At 40.6% G+C, this 24,562-nt stretch overlaps 1 protein-coding gene across 1 annotated transcript in view; it reads left to right on the forward strand.

The window, feature by feature from the left end:
* Nucleotides 1–24,562, forward strand: part of SPATA16 (spermatogenesis associated 16) — a 110,177-nt gene that overhangs the window by 16,690 nt on the left and 68,925 nt on the right. The window contains exons 2-3 of the mRNA XM_007056999.3: nt 7,103–7,248; nt 17,910–17,999. Coding sequence (XP_007057061.2) covers nt 7,103–7,248; nt 17,910–17,999 — 236 coding nt within the window. The remainder of the gene's footprint in view (nt 1–7,102; nt 7,249–17,909; nt 18,000–24,562) is intronic.

The raw sequence follows: 24,562 nt of genomic DNA on the forward strand, positions 1-24,562 counted from the left end.
CTTGTGGTTAAGGCATTGGATTAGGATTTAGGAGATGTGAGTTCGATTTCTTCCTGTCACAAACTTCTTCTGTGACCTTGGACAAATCTCTTTATTTGTATTCCTGTAACACCTAGGGGCCTCAGTCAATATGTGCTAGCCTCTATACATCCAATACATACAGTAAGAGACAGTCTTTGCACTGAAGAGTATATAATATAATTAATCTCTGTCTGTTTCCCAGCTCTAAAATAGAGATACTTCCTTTCTCCCACCCTTTGTCTTCTCCATTTACATAGTAAACTCTGTGGCACACACACTGTCTCTTATTATGTGTATGTATTGTTCTGCAGCTATTCAGACACTGAGCACTATTGCTGGAAGTACTCTCCCTTCAGTGTGCCCTGGGTAAGTATTCTTAGGTAATCTGAGACTATCTCAGTTTAAAAGTAAACCTTCTGAAAGTAAAAATACTGTCTATCATATGTGAAGGACATAAAATGATTTGTTTCAGCTTTTTATTTTTTAATCCCAGAACGGCTCTAAAACTTCAACTGTTTAAATTGTTTTCTTCAACTTTATAGCACCTATAAAAATTCTAGACACACAAAGATTTCCACAGACCCAAAATGGTACAAAAATCTTTTGTAAAAAGTACCCCAAAATTTCCCAGTTCAGCATTAAAAACAAATTGTGCTCTGTAACATAACTGGAAAACAATCTATGCAAAAGCTAGGAACCTTTCCAAGACTTCCTCCATCTTTTGAATGGTTTTCAAAAGGCCACATGCTTGCTGCAATGAGTTGTGGTGGATGACCCAACACAAGTTTCTTCCAGCCTTGTTTGTATTAACACAAAAAAGTCTTCCTTACAATGATGGTAATAGCTATTAGCTTATTTAATTTACTGTTCATCTCACTAATGTCAGGTACTCTAAACATTTCAAATATTCAAACCACTCTGTTGTGCATAGACTTTTACTTTTGAAAATAGAGAATATTCTAATTGCAACACTGTACTTGGGACATTACAGTAGCATGTAGAGGCCCAAATCAAGATCAGGATCCCATTGTGTTAGCCACTATATAAACGCTTAGGGGACAGTCCCTGCCTTGAAGAACTTACTACATAAATAGAGAAGACAGACAAAGTATTGTTACTCCCATTTTGCAAATGGGGAACTGAGGACCAAACTGATTAAAGGAGAGATTGTCATTTATATCTTTGAAAAATCTCCCCCTAAGGATATATGGCAAGTGTATGGTACAGGTAGGAATTGAACCCTTGTGTCCTAGCCCAGTGCCTTAATGACAAAGCCATCCTTCTTGTCTATGTCAAAGCTTGTCTGGCAAATCCTTGTCTCTTTTAAAGTAGTTTGACAAGGCTCATGCTCCCTTCAAAGACTTTAGAAGGATTATAACATTGAACATGGTTTTTCAAATCAGCAATAAAATGAAACCTTGAGAAAGACACTGAATTGAAGAATTTCAGTGTTTGGATCCTGAATGATTCCCTCCTTCTCACTATCCTTCAAGAACCTGCAATCTAGGGAGTAGCCTCAATTCTCCAATTCCCATAAATTTAACAGAGGTCACAGCATGACCTATTCAGCTGAGAAGCATTACCACTGAGAACCCCTATGATACCTTTACACTCACTGATGTGTGAACATAATTCTCTGAATCTTTTTTCCACACATACTGTGTCTTACCCATAGAAAGACTTCCGCAGATGTATACAGCACCAGGAGTAAAGTTACAAGTGATGAATTCTCTGATTTATAACTCTTCCTGGTAGCAAGATAATAGAAAATTGTAAGCTTATGGGTGTTGCAGAGTGCACAACTTCTTCCAGCAGAGGCAAGAAGGGAAAGAGAAGATATTCATCACCCCTAAACTAAGGGGACGCTTGGTTGTATGACCCCTGTTGTCTGTAAAATATGGAGCTGGTCTCAAAACAATCACACAAAATGAATTTTAAAGACCGTGGTAGCCTTGTAAGTGTTAAATTTCAGTGATGGTACATGAACCTTCCTGTTTCTAGTGTGTGTAGGTGCAAAATAAGATGAGACTATGGAGACACTTGCTTACAGTGCCACCTTTGATATTTAAAGAGATGTCTTGGCCTGTTAATGTGGCTTAGCACAGTCTATAAACAATTGAGTATTGCATCTAAAACAGATATTAGCTGGTCACAAATTTTGGCGGGGAGGGGATGGACAGAGAAGAAACCGAAATATGCCCAGTCCTCCATTCTAAGGTTCTTGATCACAGTAATGTGCACAGTAGGCAGTCCAGAGTTGTCAAATCTGAACTCAGGTGGGCAAGGCCTCGGTGTACCATGATCCAGGCAGAAGTTACTCTTCTGAGACAGACCTTGCTTGTGGGTTAGTGCTCTCTTCGGGTCCTATAGATCATTTTCAGTGAGATCTTAGAGTTTAAAGGCACATCTCTGGCAAATCTGAAACCCTAACTCAGTGTTGCCAAGCTCATGAAATCAAAAATCGAGATTTGGACCCTCAAGAAGCATGAGATTGGCCCAAAAAACTCATGAGAACCTTTTCGCTTAAAGATGGGACTTCATTTTTTCAGTCTGCCTTTTGATTTTTTTTTTATCTCCCCCTGCCCATCCCCTGTGCGTCTTTCTCTCTCACACACTGTTGCCCATTCTCCCAAATCTACTGGGCAAGGTGTTTTTGGCCTCTGCTGCAGGAGCTGTCCATCCTCTGTCCCCCAGCGCCCCAGTCAGTTCAACCTCCACCCCTCCTGTTCTGTTGCCCCAACCTCACTTCTGCTTTTTCTAGGGCCCTTCACCACCCTCCCCCAGGCCTGAGGGGCTGCAGTGGGTCCCCTATCCCCCCCTCCAAGGGCTCTTCACACCCACTACCCCTGCCCAGACCAGATGCTGCAGAGGTAAGAGGGAGGAGCAGAGGTGTCATCCTGCTCATATTTCTCACAGGAAGGGAGTGGGGATTAAGCAGCAGAGCCACATTGGGCTGTTGGATCTCTAGGGGCACAACTATGCTGCAATTAAAAACCTGTGAACGGAGTCTCCGAGCCTGGGTCAGCTAACTTGGGATCACGGGGCTTGGGCTGCAGGGCTGAAAATTGCACAGGGGCGGGTCTCAGAGGCCATGCTCCAGCCTGCCCCCAAACATCTACACTGCAATTTTCAGCCCTGCAGCCCAAGCCCTTTGAGCCTGAGTCAGCTGACCCAGGCCAGCCACAGCCATGCTACAGGTCTTTTATCACCCTGTAGATGTACTCTGTGTTCCCTCCTCCCCCTGTGAGAAGGATGAGCGGAGGGGAGAGACTGTCAGCTTCTGGCAGGGCTTAACTTTATGAGGGGGTGGAGTTTCTCGCATCATCGCCAGATGAGCTCCAGCACCCTCTGAAACACCATCACTCATGAAAACATCACGAGAGTTTAAAGCTCAGTTGCAGTGATGTTGCTAAGCTACCATGAAAGCCGTCATTTGTTGTCCCCCCCACAATTGCTTGGGACCAGGGTCTGGTAGCTCCCCCCCTTAGGCTGAGGGGTGGGGGTCTTTAGCTGTGGGTGGGCTTGTGCCCACCAATCCCCAATAGGTACCACTAAAGCTATCCTCTTAAAGAGATCTGTTCTGGCCAAGAGGACTGGCATATTACAATTACACTTCTGTTAAATTATTTTCTCTAAATACATTGTTTTTCTACTGGATCCACAGTGTGTTTGTGATTTAATTTCAGTGCTCCCGTCCTAGGAATGGTCAACTAATTTATCCTAATTTCCATTTCCCTTTTTATGTGACACTAGAAAGTTATTCCATTGTCATGGTAACACCCTGTTAAATAGCAGGACTTGATGACTCTACTCCCGTAGATTGTCTCTGTAAACAAAAGCTAACTTTTGTAATGATTGTTTTGTTTCTGATATTTACATGGCAAGGATTTGTAAACTTGATAATTTTTCCTAAATAAATAAAAAAGAGAGTTTATTACATTGTCTGTAGCTAAGGCAGTTTAGTACCAGCCCATCAGAGAGCTTGAAACGCAGTTATATCCAAACCAACTTCTTGTTCTTAAATTCTACCCATGGGTCTGAGTACCCTTGCTAAGCACTATTCAGTCTTAGGGTACGTCTATCCTGCAGGCAGAAACTGGCAGGGGTAAGTCTAAGAGCAGGTGCCTACAGCCTCTGGCTTGCAGGACTCATGCAACAGCCCTAACAATAGCTGTGTAGATGTTCAGGGTTAGGCTCCAGATCCCGAGGTCCAGCCTCGGGAGCATGGTGGGCTTCAGACACAGGCTCTGAGACTCGCTACCACAGGTTGCCTCTTGCGGTGCAGATGTGCCCTTAGCGAGCCGGTAGGCAGACCTACACCTCAGCGGCAGCCTATAGCTGGAAACTGGAAACTCAATGCGACTTTGTGGTTAACAAGCAGAATTCACTAGTTCAGTAATGGTCAGATTCAAATCTTACTCTTCCCTCCCCCATCCCAGGCATGCTGAGTCTTACCATCTTAGCTATACTATTATTATTATTTGTATTACCGTAGTGCGTAGGAACCCTAGTCAGGGACCAGAACTCCACTGTGCTAGGTGCTATACAAACACAGAACAGAATGATGATCGCTGCTTACAATCTAAATACAGGACAAGGGACAACAGATGGATGCAGACAGATTGGGCAATACTAGGAAACAATGAGACAATATTGGTCAAATATGATGGCCTGTGGTCTCAGCACACCAGCAGCCTAATTGTCAAGTTTTTGTAGGCATCATGGAGAAGAAGGATTCTGAGGGAGGATAATGAGTTAGTTTTGTGGATGTTTATGGTGAACTCCTCCCAAGCGTGAGGGGCAGCCTAGGAGAAAGCACGATGGTGCTTGTTTGAAAATATAACAAGTGGACAATGGAGTCTGGCATCATGGGCTGACCAGAGGCGGGAGGCAACAGCTTGATAGAGAATGAGAAATTATAGGCCTTGAAAGCTACAGTTTTTCCTTTCTCTTCCCTTTCTCATGCTTTTTTCTGTAAGCCTACCCCTCATATAAGGCTCTTGCTCTTTAGGGCAATTCCACTGAAATGAATTTAAAACTCCTTCATTCTGTAGAGCACTCACTATAAATGTTAATGCTTCTACAAACAACCTTACAGAAAAGGACCATTTATACACCGTGTATAAACTGCTAAAGGATGAACTAGTCTGGCAGAAAATCTAGATCCCTCAAATTAGTTAGTCAGCTGGCCTTGAGGTTCCAAAGCATTAGAGACCTTGTCTGAGGATTCTTGGAGGATTGACAAGATAAATGGATTATCTTTATCTCCAATAGGCTGCAGACGTATGAGCTTCAAGGCCAGGCGAAGAGCTATGAAATATCAGCTGTAAATCTTAACAGTTGGCAAAGAAAGCTCCCTCAATGGAAAAATATGTATAACCTGCAATGGGGGATGGAGCAGGATAGCAGGAAACAGATCATAAAGGAAGACCAGGTTATCCTCATCCCCTAAAAGCATAAGGATCTTTATAAAACATTTTTACTTGCAAAGTAGGTATTGAGGTTATCTGTTAACAAGGGAAAGTTAGTGTTAGTGCGATATATTCCCACTTCTCTGCTATTCCTGGCTGTTCTTGTAAGGGGCAGGAGAAATCTTGAGAGGAAGCTTTCTCTGTAAGCCAAATGACCTGTGTATCCTCAAGTATAGTATACAGTTGCAGGTATATTTCAACCTGAGGACTGTAACTTTCTGTGATGAACTAAACCATGATTTTCCTAACACGTCTGAGGATGGCAGCTCTTTTTCATAGTCTATTTGCATGTCTGGTGAGATGTGAGACCCTTGAACCTTATTGACAAGTTATTTTACCGGTCTTACAGTCACCTCATATCTAGCACTCTGGATTTTCATTAACAGATTCTGCTGTTACCACAGCCTATCTATTTAACACAGCTGGACTCATCTCCCATAGGACCAGATTCTAACATCCTTATTAATGTCGAATAGCACCTTAATCCATTTATAAACCCATTAAAATGAATGGGGCTATATGCTGAGGAAGGTGCTATCCAAGTTGAACACAGGATCAGAATCAGGCATAGAGAGATTTCCTTGGCACACAAAGAACAGTCACCGTCTTGATCTCTGTTGGTTCAATAATCCTTCTGTGCTTCCCCTAAAGATCTCAAAGTGCTTTGGAAATATTAATTAATTAACCCTTACAGACCCCAGATAGGTAGGTACATCTCATTATCGCCATTTTACAAACAGGGAAAGTGAAGCACAGAGTGTCAATGAGTGAGTTGCCCAAGGTCAAAAAGTGAGTCTGCTGGAAGCAGAACCAAGAACTGCAATTCCCAGTCCTACAGCCTAACCACTGCCCTTATAGAAAGGTCCTTTAGAACTTTATTATAAAACGATTCCCTTTCATAAGCCTTTAAAAAAGCTCATATAATTGAATAGAGAAATATATTTGTGCTTCAGAATTCTGCATAGGAGATTACTCACTATTAAATTCTATACAATTTTAGAGTAATAGAATAAAACCAAGACTATTGGCTTCATCCCTATTATATTCTATGCGACTTTTCCATTAAGGCAAATAATCCTGCCCATTACCTGGGAACCGGGAGAGACAATTGCCTCCTTATTTCCCTTTGGTCTCCTTCTTTATGTCCTGGGATTTCTTAACTGTAAGACTGACTAAGACAGCCTAGTAGTCTAACATCTCCCCTCTTTTGGTACTTAGACATTCATAAATGCTTTCTGAAACTATCCTTGCTTAGGTGCCTGATCCAGAGACCCCCAGTGAATTCAATGAGCTTGGGAGCAGGTTCTTACTTTGTGAATGGGGGAAACATGGTTATCTTTTCTAATAGTGCTTGGTTAGCTTTTAATTTATTATATGTTGTCTGGAATATCCCTTCTATGGAGTACTGCACAATGAAAGGTGACAGTATATTTTATACTACATTCATAGATAAAGTGTGTATTGATTGTTATTATATTAATATGAATATTTAAAGTCAGAGTATGTGTCACTCAGAAGTCAACTTTATTCATTCATCAGCTAACAAATGCATTTCTGCATAACAGAAGTATATTGCAAATGAGTAAACAATGTTTTTATTTCTTGGATAGCTCTGCAGTAAAGGTGCAGCTGTAGGGAAACCCTTTGATGCATCCCCCAAGGATATTTCAAGTATTGCCAGTTTTATTGAAACGAAGCTTGTAACCTGCTACCTAAGGATGAGGAAGCCTGACCTGGCTCTGAATCATTCTCACAGGTAAAAATGAATATTGATTAATGTGTTACTAGGGCTTGAAGCAGGGAAAAGAAAAACAAGTATACATTTTGGACTGGAAGGATTTGCAGAAGTTAATTACCCAAACCTATGACAAGAAAAGGGGAATCAATAATTCACCTTCAAAAAAATCCCGCTTGGAATAGGCTAAGAGGAATGCTGGGAATTTGGTTATTAAGGCAGAGTGATGCTAGAAGGCTCAAATAATTGGAAATGAGATATAATCCCTTTCTGCTCGTTATCAGTTCAACGTCAGGCCAGAGGTGATTTACAATTCTTTCCATCAGATGGTTCTTTGGTGGTTGCAGTCACTATCCACATTTCAGAGAGTAGCACCACAGTTGCAGTCTCGGCAGAGAAACCAGAAATCAAAAAGGCATGAAAATCAAACGCTCCCTTTGACTCTTTGGAGTCAAGATTTTGCCTGGATTCTCCAATCAGTGTTCAGGCACATTAGCAGAAGCTTACACTGCCACTCTCCGTCCTGTACCTGTTCTGTAAACAAAGGATTTCACTCTGTGGCCTGCCAGTCCACCACTTTTCATTATCATTAAGTATATCTGAATAAATATTACAGTTAACACAAGTTGGGTTTTTCTTACAATTGTTTTAAGTGAATGTAAACGAAGGAAAACTATTGTGATAGAGACAACTTGATTATATCTAAGAAGAAAGGTATGTTTGTGCCTAATACACTAGAGAAATTGGTGACAGGCAATTCATCAGTATAAAAATATGATCCCTGTCATGGTGCTAAGCTAGTAATCTGCTACATTAAGGGCAAGTGATGTGAGGGGGAGTTCTGCATGCAGATCTACAGTGATTTATGGCACTAGGTGTTTGTGCCCCCTGAACAACTCTGCTCTGTAAATGACACACCACCTTTCTTAAAAGATTGTGCAAAGAAAAATACCTAAAGTTTGCTTATTTGCCTACTTTTGGAAACATGATAATGGAGCTCCCTGCCTCATTCTAACCACCATCCCCAAGATGCACACCATAGTAAAATGGGAGGCTGACAAATGTGTATAAAATGAATGGGCAAACCTTCTTTTGCATGTTTTAAAAATACTAGGATTGCAAAATATGGCCCTGATTCTGTAGTGAGCTCCATGCTGGGGAACCCCAGTGCCTGTTGCACAGACAGATGGTGGGGCCTTTCTGTATTCCGTGGAACTCTGCCCATACGGAGTCATAGCAGGAGATAGGGGCCACAGACAGAATAAATGAAGTTGGATTAGGATCTCTGGGTTACTGAAGGAATAAGAGATCTGGTGTCGGGTTGGGGTGTTTTCTGTTCCTTTTTTTCTTGCATCTGATTTTAACAAACATTCTAACTTGCTTTCCTTTTAATTAGTATAAAGGAGAAATGAAAATCAATAATGACTGAATCCTCAATTTAATTCAATTAATAATGCAGATTATGAAATAAATCTGCACACTGTGCTTGTCAGACTGTGGAGCTGCAGGAGCAGATACAGACAGTACTCCAATATGAAAATATTCTGAGATACTATTAACATAAATACCAAAAATGAAGCATAATCAATATCTGTTTCTCAAAAAGAATAAATAAATAAATTACTCTGAGTACCCATACTATAAATAGCTCTTAGCCATCAGTTATCCAGTGCATGCAGAATTTTGCTTCCTACTGAGTTTTTATGTCATCACTGCGTTGCAATGGTTAGATAGTAATCATGAATCAAAATTAAAATATTCATTTCTGCATTTATTTGCATGTGCTAGACTATCTTTATTTAATTTCATGTAAATCTCACAGTTCCTGCATACACTTTAGAAGCCTTATTAACTAAAAATCCTCACGCATCTTTGTGTGTGTACGCTTGCACTCTGACCCAAAGATGCAAAGCTGTTCTTCAAATGTCTGCTCCTGCATGCTCTTCTTAACTAGGGTCTGGTCTACACTACAGACATATATTGGTATCACTGTGTTGCTCAGGAGTGATGTAGTTATGGCGACCTTAATCCCCTGTGTATGTCAGTAAGAGAGCTTCTCCTGCCAACATAGCAAATGCCTCTTGGGGAGGTGGATTAACTACACCAACAGGAGAGCTCTCTCCTGTTAGGTTAGAGTGTCTTCATTAAAGTGCTACACCAGTGCAGCTGCACCGATGCAGCGTTTTAAGTGTAGACATGCCCCTAAATATACGAGTTTTGTCAGTTGTGACACTTCCTTCCAAGCATGTTATATAATAAATATATAATATGCTTAAAAGAAGCTTGCACAATGTTACAACTGACCAAACTCCAGTGTCTAGGTTAAGAGGAGTATGCTGGTTCAGAGAACAGCTTCCCCACTAACTGACTGAAAGAGAGACATTTCCATTGTCCTTGGCTTTTGAGCATGTATCAGAGGTAAAGATGGGCTCTTCCTTACAACGGGAAATAAATCGGCTGGTTATTATTCTCAGGACTTGAGGCTGCCTTTCTGCACTGTTGGTAACATGAGAGAGAGGACATCCATTGGATTTTGACCATTTGACAGGCTGACATAAAAGATGAACACTGGGTGACAAAAGGCTATTAGAAACACTCCTAATTCATCACCAGTGTGAATAAATGCATCTGAGTTGACCTAGCCAAACAGCCACCACAGTAACTTATTTGACCACTAGCCTAATCATTAGGTAGCTAACACCCAGTCTAAACTGGTAAAAATACAGTACTCCAATAAATACTGAATCATACAACATTTACATTCCCTGCAGTCCTCTTGGCCAAGGCATTATGGCATATACCAGGGTTTAATTACCCTAATAACCCCATATGGCTTGCCGAGAAATTAGATTTTTCCCCTTTGTTGCAGAAGGCAATTTTCAATTACACCAGATGGCAAAACAGTGACGGTCTAAATTTTACGTCAAGAAACTGACTGGAACCTCAGAATTGTGTTGAGGCCTTATGTTGCTCAACCTGATCTCCAAGGTTGATTTTTATTTTATTTATTTATTTATTTAGGCTCCAACTGAAAGTCATTTTGAAACAGAACACAATGTTTCAGCTCATCAGTCTACTCTATTGAGCCTGTCCTTTTGCTTAAAGAGTCTGGCCCAACAGAGAAATACAGGAAGCTGCAGTCATGTGAGGAAACACAAGCAGCCGTGCAATGGCATGCATGACTATGTAACCAAGAGGAGCTACTATGATTTGGTTTTCTCTGTGCACCTTTAACATTGAAGAGGGTGGAGATGCGCTGTGATTCAAGGTGGAGGATCTGGCAAAGTGAGACAGAAATTCTGCTTTTTCAAGGAGACTTCAGATTTGTGCCTAGCTTTGCTGGTATTTCCCCCCTCCCCTCCCCCCACTCCAATGAAAACTAACTTACACTGACCCCACGTGCTTCACAGCTGGTGTGTGGGGAAAAATAGCACAGTATCTTTGTATTTTCAAGAAGGCACACCCTCCCCACCCCCTGCACACACATTTTCTCAGAGATGCTGGTTCCTGAGAATTCTCATCAATCTGGAAGATTGCAGGAGTACAGAATGAGAAATTCCAGGGCAGATATGTTGTTGGAATTCTTGTAAATGGAATTTTCCTCAAGTGCTGGAGGGGTGCAAGTGTTAGGAAACAAAAAGGAGCTTTGGCCTCATCCTCACATCTCAGATAACTACACAAAGGCCAACAGAAGTTGTTTTGTTCCCTGCGCTGTTTTGTCTTATGACTGTAATCTATCCAGCACCACTATGGTTGTGGAGTCCATAAAAGTGCAGAGTAGAAATCCAGGACATTGCCTGACTCCTTCAGAAGTTCAGGTAGGATAGTTTAGCGATAAAATGTAACTATCCAACCTGGTCAACTAGCAGGACTTCACACCCAATGTTATTTCAATGAAATGATAGTAAGTCTTCTGATGTTGTAGCAGAGGTACAGAGATGGCCAATCCTTTGGCAAGCAATGGGCATATGCTCCCCTCCACTGAGCATTGGAAAATAAAAAGCACAGAAATGCTGGGTGGAAAAATTAGTTATGTTATGGAGGACCATCTGGAATGAAAAGTTTACTATGCTCTTCTTACCAAAAAACCGCTGGCATCCCCTCAACATATGTCCTTCAAGAAAAGGAATGTGTCAAGCAGGAGACAATGAGGAGTCAGGCGAAAACCACCCTTTGTGGCATGTTTCCCTCTCTGAATGGTGTAAATGATGCCTGACAAAGCCAGAATTACTTCTGCCTTGATGAGGGTTGCTGTGGACGGTCTGAGAACTGTGGGGTTTAACCCAGGTTTCTCTTCAAACCCCACACTTTCTGCAAGTATTGCCACCTGCTAATTCTGCATCTCCCTTCCAAAAATGGAATGCATGGAGAACTTCACCCTCAGCAAACCCATGTCCCTTTTCTACTAAGGCTGCTTCTTCTGTGCCTTTTTATGTGTTCAGTGGAGGATATGGCCCTTTGTAACACCACTTGCACAATTTATGGAGAGGCATATTGATAATGTAATTGTTATGTGATAACTAATTGATAATAAATAGCCTGGTGACAGCTTAAGGTAATGCAGTTAGTGGAATCAAAGGGAGGAAAAAATAACTATAGATGGGAAGAGAGGTTTGCTGATAAAACTGGAAAAGGGAGAGGAAATGAGACCAATGCTGATGATTTTTGGAAGGGAAAGGCCCTAAGATATCGTATACATCCCTCCAACCCCATGCCCTCACTAACACCCCCTCCCTGCCCAAAGGAAAAGAATATACAAACTTTCTGGAGAATCCAAATGAGTGGCTTCTAATAACCTTTAGCAAATATACGGGGTACATTGCAATATACATAATTGATAAGCAATTATTTAATACAAGGCTATTCACTTGAGATGTTCTGAGACATCATAAGCTAGATGCGCTTTAAAAAAAACACCTAGCATCCCACAATAGAATTCCCTTCTCTTATGCTGCATTTTGAATATTTCTTTATAATACAACTGCTTTATGAAAAACATTTTCAGTTAACATTCCCCACCTTTGAACTATGTTTTATTTCCAGGGCCAATTACGTATTTGTTATCCAATAGGGTTGATCCTGCCCCACACACTCCCATTGACTTTCAGGGTGACTAATGCCCATAGTGTGTACTATTTTGTAGGATTCATTCAAAAAGAAGCACCTAAAACAGCTTTTCTTTCTCCTTAGGAGAAACACAGTTCATGACTGAAAAGATTAAAGCAAAGTCCAACAGGTTTTATGCAGACGGAGATAAATATCCTCATCCTAGAAATGACAGCAGTTGTAAAGATGTTAGTGAAATTTGGTAGTCAAGAAATTAGTACGTGTACAGTTGGGAAATCAGTCAGCAGCGGATTACATGAATAAGACAGGGGAAAGCAGAATCTGTCCACCCATATTAGGAATAGCTCAGGCTCCTAAACTGGATGCTTTGAAACAAGGCCTTTCCAAATATCCTTTCATTTAGCAAGTAAGGAGAATGTTCTCCTTGTTCTTCTCCTTCATAGCTAATGAATTGAGAGCTGGCGGGCAGATTTATCTCTTGGTTTGCAATTCAAAGTGATTCACCACTGAATCCTATGTGCAAGAAGAGAAATGTTTAGCATGGAAGATGCATTCTCCTTTCCTGTCAGAAAAAAAGATACTATGTATATGAGAAAGCCTTGGTGTAAAAACCCCTTCATTATGTTTAGACATGAAAGCAGCTTCATGATATTTTTTGGTCTGTGTGCTAAAAATGTCCTCAGCTGTCACAGACACTATATTCATAGCTAATTCTGTTAGGCTGTACTAAAAAAATCTCATTACACAAAACCAAGTTGTGTCTCACACAGGGAGAGGGAGAAACAGTTGTCTCACCACCAATGCTGTGATCCAAACCCCATCAAAGTCAGTGGGAGTCCTTCCATTGATACCAGCAGTTGTTGGATCAGCTGTAGTGAAGATTAAATTTGAAAAGTTTTCAAACTAATTTTCAGGTTACCATAAAAGACATCTTAGGTTGTCTTCTGGGCAGGCATTCTCCAGCATGCACATAGCACCATTCACAGATGCAGCCAGTGGGGAGGTAATAGGGTATATGACCTCCAGCTTTTTAGCTCCAGATTTTTATTGTCCTGTTGATATCCCTCTCAGGGGGGCTGCAGGTGTCATGAATTTCTTTAAATGGTCCTTTCCTCCCCACAATATTTTTTTTGTGGTGACACCTATACCACCACATTCTCAGCATCATAGAGAGATTGCCAATGACAAGTAAGCTCACACTCTTTCTACCCTCCAGAAGATACCAGCAAAATTAACGCAGCCTCTGCTGAAGAAGGTATGTGCAAACAGACCATTACTAGGACAGCGTGAAACAAAAGGTCAGATTACTTGCAGCAGTTTTCATACATTTTATTATGAACTCAAACTTGGGCCCATTTTTCCCTGTGCTGTTCCTCCCAAATTGCCACATTTCATGGGGAAAATATTGCCAGTTTTGCACAGTTCTAGTCATTTTATGGGCCTACCCAAACATTCCAGATAGCTTATTCGCTGGCTGTATATGAAAGCTTTCAAAAACCATTGACACAAATTTTGAGAAGAACTCCAAGTCTTGTATGCTGGGAGACACTGCTCCCTATCTTCAAAACAGCACCAACAAGGAAACTTGTTCAGCACATTAAGATGGGTGTGAGGAAATGCACCACCGTACTGTTTCCCCCCAAATGAAATTGCTAGAATCACCCTGTAGCTAAACACACAAAATTCCAGACAATATGATGGGGTCTAGTCCTCGGCTGGTGTAAGGTTGAGTAGCTTCATTGATTTCAATAGATACGCTGATTTACACCAGCTGAGGATCCAGCCAGTGGGACTGTCATTTTGTGGGGCAGGAACTGTCTTTTTGTTCTGTATTTGCATAGCACCCACCAGAATGGGGTCGTAGTATTAGTAAGGTTCCTAGGTGCGACAGAGAGACAAATAATAATTATAATTATTGTAAGAGAGACTATATCATGGTGGACTCAAACAGTTCTAAGACTAGTGTGATGAGTACTGGACTTTAGATAATGAGCTACCTGGAACATACAGGAAAGAAAGAAAAACAGTCCCAAGTTAAAACTAAATTGTATAATAATCAGAACTTGTCAGTCTCATCTATATACTGAATGTATAACTACTGAAAACAATGGGGCCATGCCATTTTACATCAGCTGAGGATCTGGTCCACTCTGTATAATATTATCTGGTACATTACTGCACATAAATTGTGTATAACAAAATGTTACACATAATGTCCAGTGACTGTATTTGTATAATTATTGTATATCAGTGATGTGTGTTCCTACTAGTGTATAACATTGCTGCATCTTACACCTATCTATACATCTCCTTGTGTAGGTGATGTCATACCAGCCATACCTATCTGACTGTATAAATCAACATTGCATCCAACATTTACTTTTGTACACCTGGGCAATTACCTGTAAATACCTCTATCAATTAAAAATGTTAAAGCAAATGTTTGTGCAATAAGCTAGGAGTGCATTACATGCAGATGTAGACACCACATTTGTCAGCTGGGAGAAATCCTGCAACTTCAACCACGAAAGCACAACCCCATGCCACTTCAGTTAAAGAAATCACTATGTTCTCTTCTAGGAAGTAGCCAGCTTTTAGCTTTACTGTGCCTAGCCACCAGAGAGGGACATGATCACAAGCACTAAGCCAGTGAAATACATTTGTTTACTTGTGTCTTTCATCTATAGAGATATCGCCTTGACTTTTTTTCTACAAAGGCTAACTAAACACAATGTGCTGGTAGGTAGCTAAGATGTTCCTCTTAATGTTAATCAGATTTTTAGAGCTAAATTCCCATGGCAGTTGGGAAAAGCTGCAATAAAAAGATGTGCATCTCTGGAGAAAAGGAAGAGTGAGGCTGATGTTTTCCAGAGATCAATTTTTATACAACATCTTGCCTTTCTTGCTGCATCTGGTGTTTTTGGAGTTCGGAAGTCAGGTCAAAGGAGAACTAAAGGTAGAAAACTATGGTCAAATACGTACACCTTTAATTCATATACCCTGATAGCTCTGGTGGGAGAAAACTGATGTCTGGTTTTCTTTTTTTTCCCCCCTTAGAACTTGAAGAAAAGATAATAGGACAAACCCTGTATTATTTTTAAGGGAAGATGTCAAGACGAAAAAATGAAAATGTCAAAAAACAGGTTGATATACTGTATTACTTAAAAACTGTTTTGTTGAGAAAAACTGACCAAATGATTTAGGAAAGGCATTTACTGGACAGCCTTTGGATTACACTGCAGATGAAAAATAAATGAAAATCTATTTCATGTTTACTTTAGTCTAGTCACTTTAAGGGTGGGGGGAAGAGGTCAGGGGAAAGTCTGGCAAGAACACAAGTTTTAATCTTCAGGCATACGTTTTTTATTTACAACGTTTCCAATTAAAACTTCTTTTGCATGTAAAATGAGAAATAGTTGTTTCAAGAAATTTTATTAAAATTCCTTTCTCCTTATGATGTTCCCCCAAAAAGCATATCAGTAAAATTTCAGTGGAAGCTTTGCACCCAGTGGTGAGTGATACTTCTCCACATGATACACACACAGCTCTTCATGTCCCTGTAGTACATCCACTAGGCCCATCTCCTTCACTGCTGGACCTTCCCCCTTCATTTTTCTTTCAGCGCCTGTCATTGTACAGAGTCCTTCTAAATCTTTGGGTAGCTGGCCTGGTGTCGTGTACAGTCCATGGCTGGAGATGGATATTGGAGCAGAGACTTGTTCTCAGTGTTCACAGCCTCGCAGATTCCCACATAGTTGGATGGACCTCCAATCTGCTCTCATTTTAGGGATGGGCTTCCTGGATTGTTGCTTTTCTTCTTGATCTCTATTTGTATCATTCATTTTCTTTTACATGACCCCCCTCTCACTCCTGACTTTGCTTTTTTTTACCAAAAGTGGCTTCTCAGATCTGGAGATAGTATTACCCAGGTCATGGGCCAGTTTTACCCATTTTTAGGTTCATCACATGACACGAATGATAATTATTCTACAAAAAAGCTGCTAAACTGTAGTGGTATTACTGTGTCAAACAGCTGTTCTATGTAAATCCACAGAACTGGGCATGCCTGGGAGTGTACGCATCTCTGAAGATATAACAGCATTCAGCTGAACTATCAAATAATCAAAGGTAGTTTTTAGGTCTCCGTTTATAGCAAGTGAGTTAGATATTTGTCGTAGGTTTTAGAGAACACTATCATATTTTTTCAGTATAGAGTTTATAGATAGAAAGAAGGAGTTGATCTTCTTAAGATTAGGAATGAATCAGGATGAAAAAGGAGAGCTGAAATCTAATTCTTTGAGATTCTGCTACAATTCTGTATTTATTATAAACCTATCAGAGTACATCCTGCTCTAAGACTTGTAGAAAACGTGTTGCTAACTACCAGGAAATTATTGATTTTTTTCATTGCTGTTGCTTAGCTGTGGTAGAGCCGATAACTTGAAAAAAAAATCGATGTTGCTATTATCAAGTGTTGACTACAGTTTATAACAGCAATAATCTCCTTTAAAATCTCTTCCTGCAGCACCAGTTATCATTCAGTTTGTTAAAGTGTTAATGCCTTAGGCATACTGATCATTAAATGTCAAAAATATTTGAAGTCCTTGGGGATTGCTTTCTGGCTAAACTCGTTTTTGGTGTGCCTCAGAGTCTTTTGAACTTCCAAGTTCTCCAGCATTTGGTTGAAAAAATATAGTATCTGATACAATATCTGTCTATCGTTGGTAACAGTGGTCAACCTTTTAAAACGATGGTCGCTCACCACAGCTAAATTATAATTAACATTTCAAATGACTGAGGGGGGGTTGGGTGCTGTATTCTACATAAATCCTTGTACCGCCCTTATGACTGTAGTATCTAAGCCCTTTCTAGTAGTGAAATTGTGATGTCAGCAAAGCAGAAGTAGGATCCAGATTCATCCTGAATCTCGGTCCCCTGCTTACACCAAAAGACATGCTGCCTGTCTATTCTAATAGTATAGTGTATACTAGTTTTCCTTACACCTCTTATTGATGTAGGCCCCACTTCTGCAATTGGATCCACGTGTGAGGATACCCGCAGTCAGTGAAATCAGTGAGGTTGAGAAAGGTACAAGGATTCATCCCTACAAATCCAATCTGAGTGGGACTATCCTTTGTAACAATTTTGGAAACACTCTCACTGGCTTTTAGGATTTTTTTAATTAGTTATGTATGAATAATTCCTTTAAGATAATAATGTAAGATTGTCATCAAACCCAGAAATATAGATGACAGATAACAAAGGAAGTTCTACAATAATATGTGGTATCTTTGCTGATGTTATATGCTAGCTAAGTGCAGTATAACATGCGCACACCAGGAATTTAATAGCTGTTTCTATAACAATAGGCAAAGCTATAAATGAAATTGCATTTATGACACAACTTTAATAGACATTTTAATAATGTCTGTTCATCCATCTTAGCTGTGAAGGGAGAAAAAGTGATAATGCATTATTGGGGTTTGGGAGATAGATTTTGAATTGTGTATAGAGAGTGTGTACAGCATGTGCCTTATTCAGATTTTGATATTAATGATCTTTTAATCGTGTAACAATTTGAGGTTTACCTTGAGCATCTCTTTTATATTTCAAAGGAGCATTATTCTGAACCCAGCTTATTTCCTGAACCATCTTCGTCAAGCTGCTGTATTTAGATGGTTGGAACGATATTCTGAAGCCGCAAGGTATGGTTGGCATTTGTGGATTTTCTACAACTAAAGATTTCCCTACAGCTCCTTCATTCCAGCTGTCAGTACTACAGACAACTGGGGAAATTATTTCCTAAAGCTCATCCGTACTAGGGACACCATCATGTGTCCATGCTTCATTCTAGTGGTCCATGACTTTGTCAGAATCCCTTGGTGGAATCAAAACTATATAATACTTAGTGATTGCTCCTCCTTTCTATATTAAAGTGCTACTAGAGGCCCTGATACTGCACCAAGAAAGTCCATGGCAACTTTGGTTTCAGTGAGCATAGGATCAAACCTATAGGAGAGATCTGATCCTGCTGCCCTTATTCACATGAGTAGTCTCACTGAAGTCAATGGGACTGTTCACGTGAATAAGAACTGCTGGCAGGGGTAAAGTCTTGCAAGATTGAGCTTTACTTGTGTGTTTATACTGGGAAAATGTGTAGGTGTTGTGCAGCAGTGGTGCAGCTGCACTGACACTACCAAATGGTGGAAACCGTAGTGTCGGCAGGGAGCAAATATTGTTACCACCTGACAGGTTTACATGAAAGAAGTTACCTTCCAGGAGGTGCGTGATGTTGCCTGGTGTAATGCAAGAGGTAACTATATACCTATGTTACTGCTTCTACTCAGCACTTATATAGAACCTTTCATTTGAGGAGCATAAAGTGTTTTACAAACCATTAGTGAATTAAGACAGAACAGGTGTGAATTAGGTAAGAGATATAGAACAGTCACTTCACTCACTGCTGAAATTAGTCACCTGTGGCATAGAACACGGCAGCTGTTTAACAATGAATGGCAACCCTTACACAACAGTTTAGTATGGGAAGGGAAGAATACTTTATCCAATCAAAACTTCAGAAAGAATTTAGGGAGGCCACTTGTAATTATCTCTGGTGAACTTTGCCCAGGAGCTGTGATTAACACCCTGTAAACCTTGTCGTGGGATCTTGGACCACAAGTGATCTGTATCTTGGTTTTACATCTCATTCTAAAGAAAGTACCTCCAACAACACAATGCTCGCTAACATCTTGCTGGGGTATTGGGTCAGTATTGATTCAGAGAAAATTGCCACCTATTGAATCACCAACACTCAAGGTTCAGTGATCTTACACAGTTTTAAAGGTTATAGCAGGAGACAACATTATTCCATGACTGGCAAGGAAGCCTGATTAAAGCGTGTATTTTCAGATCCGTTAATTCTCTGTTATCCCACCAACGGGCAAGAGGGTTTTACTTGAAACCAGGTAGAAGAATGTATTTTTCACTTCCAGGAGTTGATCTTTTCTAGAAAGTAATGCATAGAAAATGAAAGTATCTGAGAGCATAATGTGATCCAAGAAGAAAATGAGATGCTCAGATATCTAGTAACAAAAAAACGGTGGTTGGTGTTGCTGCAGATAAGTAATCATTCAACAGGAGTACTGCATCAGCAAGCAGGAAGGAACTGCGTCAGCCTTTTTTCATGTCAGGAAGCTTTCATGGAACTAGTTGTTTTTAAATGAGATTATTATGTATTTTGCAAAGGAGGAGAACATTCTGACAGATGGAGACCAAGTGGATCCAAATAAGTGACAGTAGTATTGTGAGTTTAGCTTAGTTTAACATAGTATTGTAATAACTGTGTGGAGTTTTTGTTCCAGCCTTGTGTTAAACTAAGCTAAGCAGCAGCATCTCTTTGGAGTCAGTGGTACCAGTCTGACCCTGTTAACAGAGTAGAATGCAATCTGTCTGTTACAAATAGACTGCAGTATGCAGGTTTTAGCTGCAGTTTCTAAAAGTCTAAATATGCTTTTGTTAGCATGAGCTGTCATTTATCTTTGCCTGCATTATATATGTGAATGAGGTTAGTGTGTTTCCTTGTGTGATTTTTTTCTCTCTTAGTTATTATTATACATCCCAGAACATTGTTATAGGCTATGAACAATTGTTTTTGGTGGAGGTAGCATATATGTACACAGCAAATGGGCAGGAATAAGTCAGCCCACCTGGCAGGTTGTGGGTGCCCATGATAGAGAACTATTGATCTCTTTGAGGATATAGCAGGCTAAATTCCCTGAAGGAAATTCTGTTCTCTGTTCCAAATTGAGAGATGATGCGTCAACTAATGTACGTTAGACCCCACTGCGTTAAGTGAGACTCCTTCATACTTACTTACACCTATTCTCTCCATATGTAAGAAGACTGGACTGGTATAAGTTACACATTGACAGGGCCGGCTCCAGCTTTTTTGCCGCCCCAAGCAGCGAAGGAAAAAAAAAAACCCCAAGCCTTGCTGAGCTGCCGCCGAAGTGCCGCCGAAGACCCGGACGTGCCGCCCAGGTAACGCACGGAGTGCCGCCCCTTTCTATTGCCCGTCCCAGGCACCTGCTTCCTTCGCTGGTGCCTGGAGCCGGCCCTGCACACTGAATAGCCAAAAGGTACAAGTTAAAGTAGGGTGAGAGGTCTTGTAATTTTTACTACCTTCTGGCTCCTCAGTGTAACTGACACCAGCTCAGGCTGCCTCAGACATTGGTAGAATGGATATAAGTATGTATGTGGCACCCTGAATGCCAGGGAGTCTAAATCAGTGTGAACAGTTGAATGTGTATCACTGCCTGAATTTAGCTCCATGTGTCTAAATGACTCCTGTATGTGACTCTAATAGGGTTGCCAATTTTGGTTTGATGTATTCCTGGAGGCATCATCACATGACATAATCTTTACTTAAAGATTAATCTCTAATTCCTGGAGACACCAGGACAACCCTGCAGGGTTGGCAACCCAAGACTCTAACCGGCTGCACTTCATGCAGTGTGCGGTGTTGTATCGTAATCCCAAAGGCACTGCCTGAGGGATCAGAGCTTTGAAAAATGAGCAGTTCTAGGAGGTGGTAGCCACTGACTCTAAGACGTACAGTACTAAATATTTTAGTAAAAATGTTTCTCCTCCAAAGTCATTTCTGAAATTTGGAGAAATGGATTAGAGGGTGGGAAGGAACTTGGAGTCTGACAGGAAACTTGCTGTATTGCCTGTAAGTAAGAGAGAGCATCTAGGGAAGTTAATGAGGGCAGTACAAAGAGAGTTGTCATTAAACTCTCCCATGGAGGGATGTGGTAAGGCAGTAGTCATAGAGAATACATTTCCTGCAGAAATAAATGGGCAAACCAGGGGGCGTAGATATGAAAGCTATCATTCTTCCCTACCTTGCTAATATATGTTACGTATGATCTAACCTCTTCAGCTGGAGCAGGCTTGAGCCTGAGTAATACAAAGTGAAAATTTGCAATGCATAAAAACAGTCAGGCTCCATATTGGGTTTGAAACCTGAAGTTCAAAGTCCAGAAGCGTATTTTTCCTTCTTACAATAAAACCATTTCACTGCCATCTTTTTGCTGCTCAGAATGCTGTACTGCCTAGTTTAACTGCATCATGTTCTGTGAGGCACTTACGATAGTACTTTCTGTAACCAGCTAGAACACTAGCGACTTGGAACTAGCTGTATAAAAGCAGAGAAAAGTGGATCAAAGCACAGACTCATTCTCCCTATGCCAGAACAGCTCATATTCACCCGTGACTCCATCCAGGATAGTGCTAAGCCGTGCTGAAGGAAGAAGAAGGTTTAGGATCTTAATAGCCACAGTATGGATGACTCAGCTGTTTACTGCTTCTTTTTAAAATGGCATTAGATAGTCCCATCAGCTCTATAGCAAATCAGACTTGATAGTTCTGAAACTCTGCATTTTGTCTATTACAGGATCTCTCTCTCTCTCTCTCTCTCTCTCTCTCTCTCTCTCTCTCTCTGCATGAATCTAGTTCCTGGTCCCATTTTATCCAAACCTTCCAAATTTGTACAGTGGGGTAGGGGTGGATAAATAGTTCTGATTTATTACTTAAAAGGCATGTGTTTGAACAGTTTAGTGTTCCTAAGAAGTTTAGTCATTCAGAAGTCTAGTCATTCTGTTCTTAGGAACAGTATAACTTTAAATTTCACTAAGGTGCTATCACATAAATATTGATCCTATATTCTTCTCCCAAAGCCATTAATTAGCTTCCCTCTACACTTACCTGTTTCATGGGCTACTTCCTGTTAAAAAAAAATCTACACGCTGTTTTTTGCTTTTCAAAAAATGGAGGACAGTCTGTTTATCTCTCTACTGATTTTCTTTCAGTTGACAAAAAACAAAGTAAAAACCATTTCTATAAAAATCTGTTGTCATGGAAACCAACTTTGTTCTGGTTACACTAATGAAAGTCCCGTTGGGGCCGCATGGTTTGCGCAATGTTAACAGATCTTGTAGCGAAGGTTATTTTTATACTAGTATCTCAGTCCCTGTGAATTTCTTGGGGGTCAAGACAGAGAGAATGAACTTAAGGTAGTATCCTGTGCAGTGCTTCTTCAGTATGCCGGAAAATCATTGCAGCAGAGGAAGACGTAGCCAGTGAAATAATCTTGATATCAGCTACCCAGATACATCCAGTGAAGCAAGAATCCTTATGTTGGGCTGGCTCAACACTGAAGTCTTTTGGGGTGCCATTTACTACTGCTGATTTCAGGAACGAAGTGCTCAGAGACAAGGGAACTATTTTGCATTTGCTATTCATGATGGCATAAATGCCAGTACCAACTCTACTGTAAGCAGCATGCATGTGTGATGGCTGCCCTTCTGGATGACACACTAAGGATTGAATCTGGGACTTCCAGAACTAGAAGCACAAACTGTTACAGCTTGAGCTAAAAAGCCAAGGCTGTGTAACTAGGGGCTGTTTCAATTCCTGTCCTCTGTAGACTGGCACAGAGAAGGGACCTTAACCCATGTTTACCAGTGGGTTACATAAGGATGGTGCACAAGGCATGCAAGTATCATTTAGAAGTTTTAATGTATGGACTAGGCAAGGAACACACCTAGTGAAGGACACTCATGACTATTCTATGCACGCATTATCTTTGCATTTCTGCCCAGTGGAAGTGCTTGCCATATTTTGGACCAGCCACATCCCTTTTGACTGAAATCACATACTCTGCTGCCTTAATAATGTCTTGTTGTCTTAGAAACTCATACCTAATAGCATGCTCTTGTGCATGGGTAGGATCTCATTTGAATGCCCATATTGCATGCCGACTTTGCCCTCCTTGCTACATCCTTGCATAGATAAAATAAAGGAAGAGTCTAACCCACCTTATCCCACGTTATTTTGCTTATTTTCCTTCCTCCTTGTTTCCCTCCTTGTTTCTTACTGTAGTGCAGCCTGACGAAAGCATTTCTTGTTAGTTACAGTCACTGACTTCCTTCCCAGAACCAGGGGGCAGGGAGACCTCTGCTGGTGAGAATGACAAATTGTGATGTCAGATTTTTCAGTATTGAAGGAAGAAAATGAATCTGGGGGGTTTTCTGCAAACAAGGAACGGAGAGTTTCCACTATGTGTGTGCTATTTCCCCAGAGAAATATTACAAAGGAGCACTTCATAAATTGCAGCTAAGAAAGAGGCTTTGACATTTAACAGGATCAGTCAAAGCCCAACGGAAAGTCCATGCAGCTTATTATTTAATTTGACACCAGTATATGTTGTCAATCTGTATCCAAAAAAACCTACCTGTTATTTCTATGCTCTACTCATTATTCTTTTATCACTCTCAAATGTTTGAGTCTCAAACAATAGTTCATTCAGCTGAAGCAGTGTCAAAAACAGAAGGCAGCTTTAGTTACTATTCACTAAAAGTAAACAGCATTATTGATAGTACGGGATTTGTCTTTATAGAAGGGACATTGAGTGTATCAGAAAAGGGAATACAGCCAAACTGAGGAAGTATCAGTTATGACTTACAGTGAGTATAGATACTGTTATTCTAAAAGTTATATCAGCGACCTGTTTTTAAGCCATTCATCCCAGTTACCCCATTTTTTCTCAAACAGTTCAGCTGTTAACCTAAACACGCAGTATGGGTTTCCATGCCTCTTGAGATTTGCATGACACGGATCTATGCAAGCCACTACTTGTTTGATATTGTGTCACAGAGCATCTGAGATCTTGCTGTGCTTAATGACCTGTTTTCCGAAGTGGCTTCTGTCATTTCTTTCCTTTAAATTTTGTCCTTTCCAAGTACATCTTCTCTGCTTTTTACTCTACATTTGCAAGGTCTTTGTTTCCTTACATAGTAGTTGCCATTTAAAAAGGTAGCATTTTTGTAACTAATTATATTAATCTCAATACAACACAGGAAAATATTGCTACTTACTACCAAAAGACAGGTTCTTTTAAAAAGGCAACCACTGCACAATAAGAACTACTGACCTGGTGGTTAGTACTCCTTTATTGCTGGAGACTTATTTTTGTTTCCTAGTAATGGTCTCTCACTGCCTAAGCCATCTGGGACTCGGAGTACAACAGAACAGCACTCTCAGCCCTTGAGTGCTTTGTGTTGCTTCTCCATATGATAAAGGTTCACTGTTGGCAGGTTTCCTGGGAGTTCTATTCACTCCTCTGCAGCCAGTAAGATGTTAGTTACGTCATGAGCCACAGGGCTCCTTTTGCTGCATTTGGTAGCTATTGCCATATCCGTGTATACAC

This window comes from Chelonia mydas, chromosome 9 (genome assembly GCF_015237465.2).
Source record: "Chelonia mydas isolate rCheMyd1 chromosome 9, rCheMyd1.pri.v2, whole genome shotgun sequence".
NCBI lineage: Eukaryota > Metazoa > Chordata > Testudines > Cheloniidae > Chelonia > Chelonia mydas.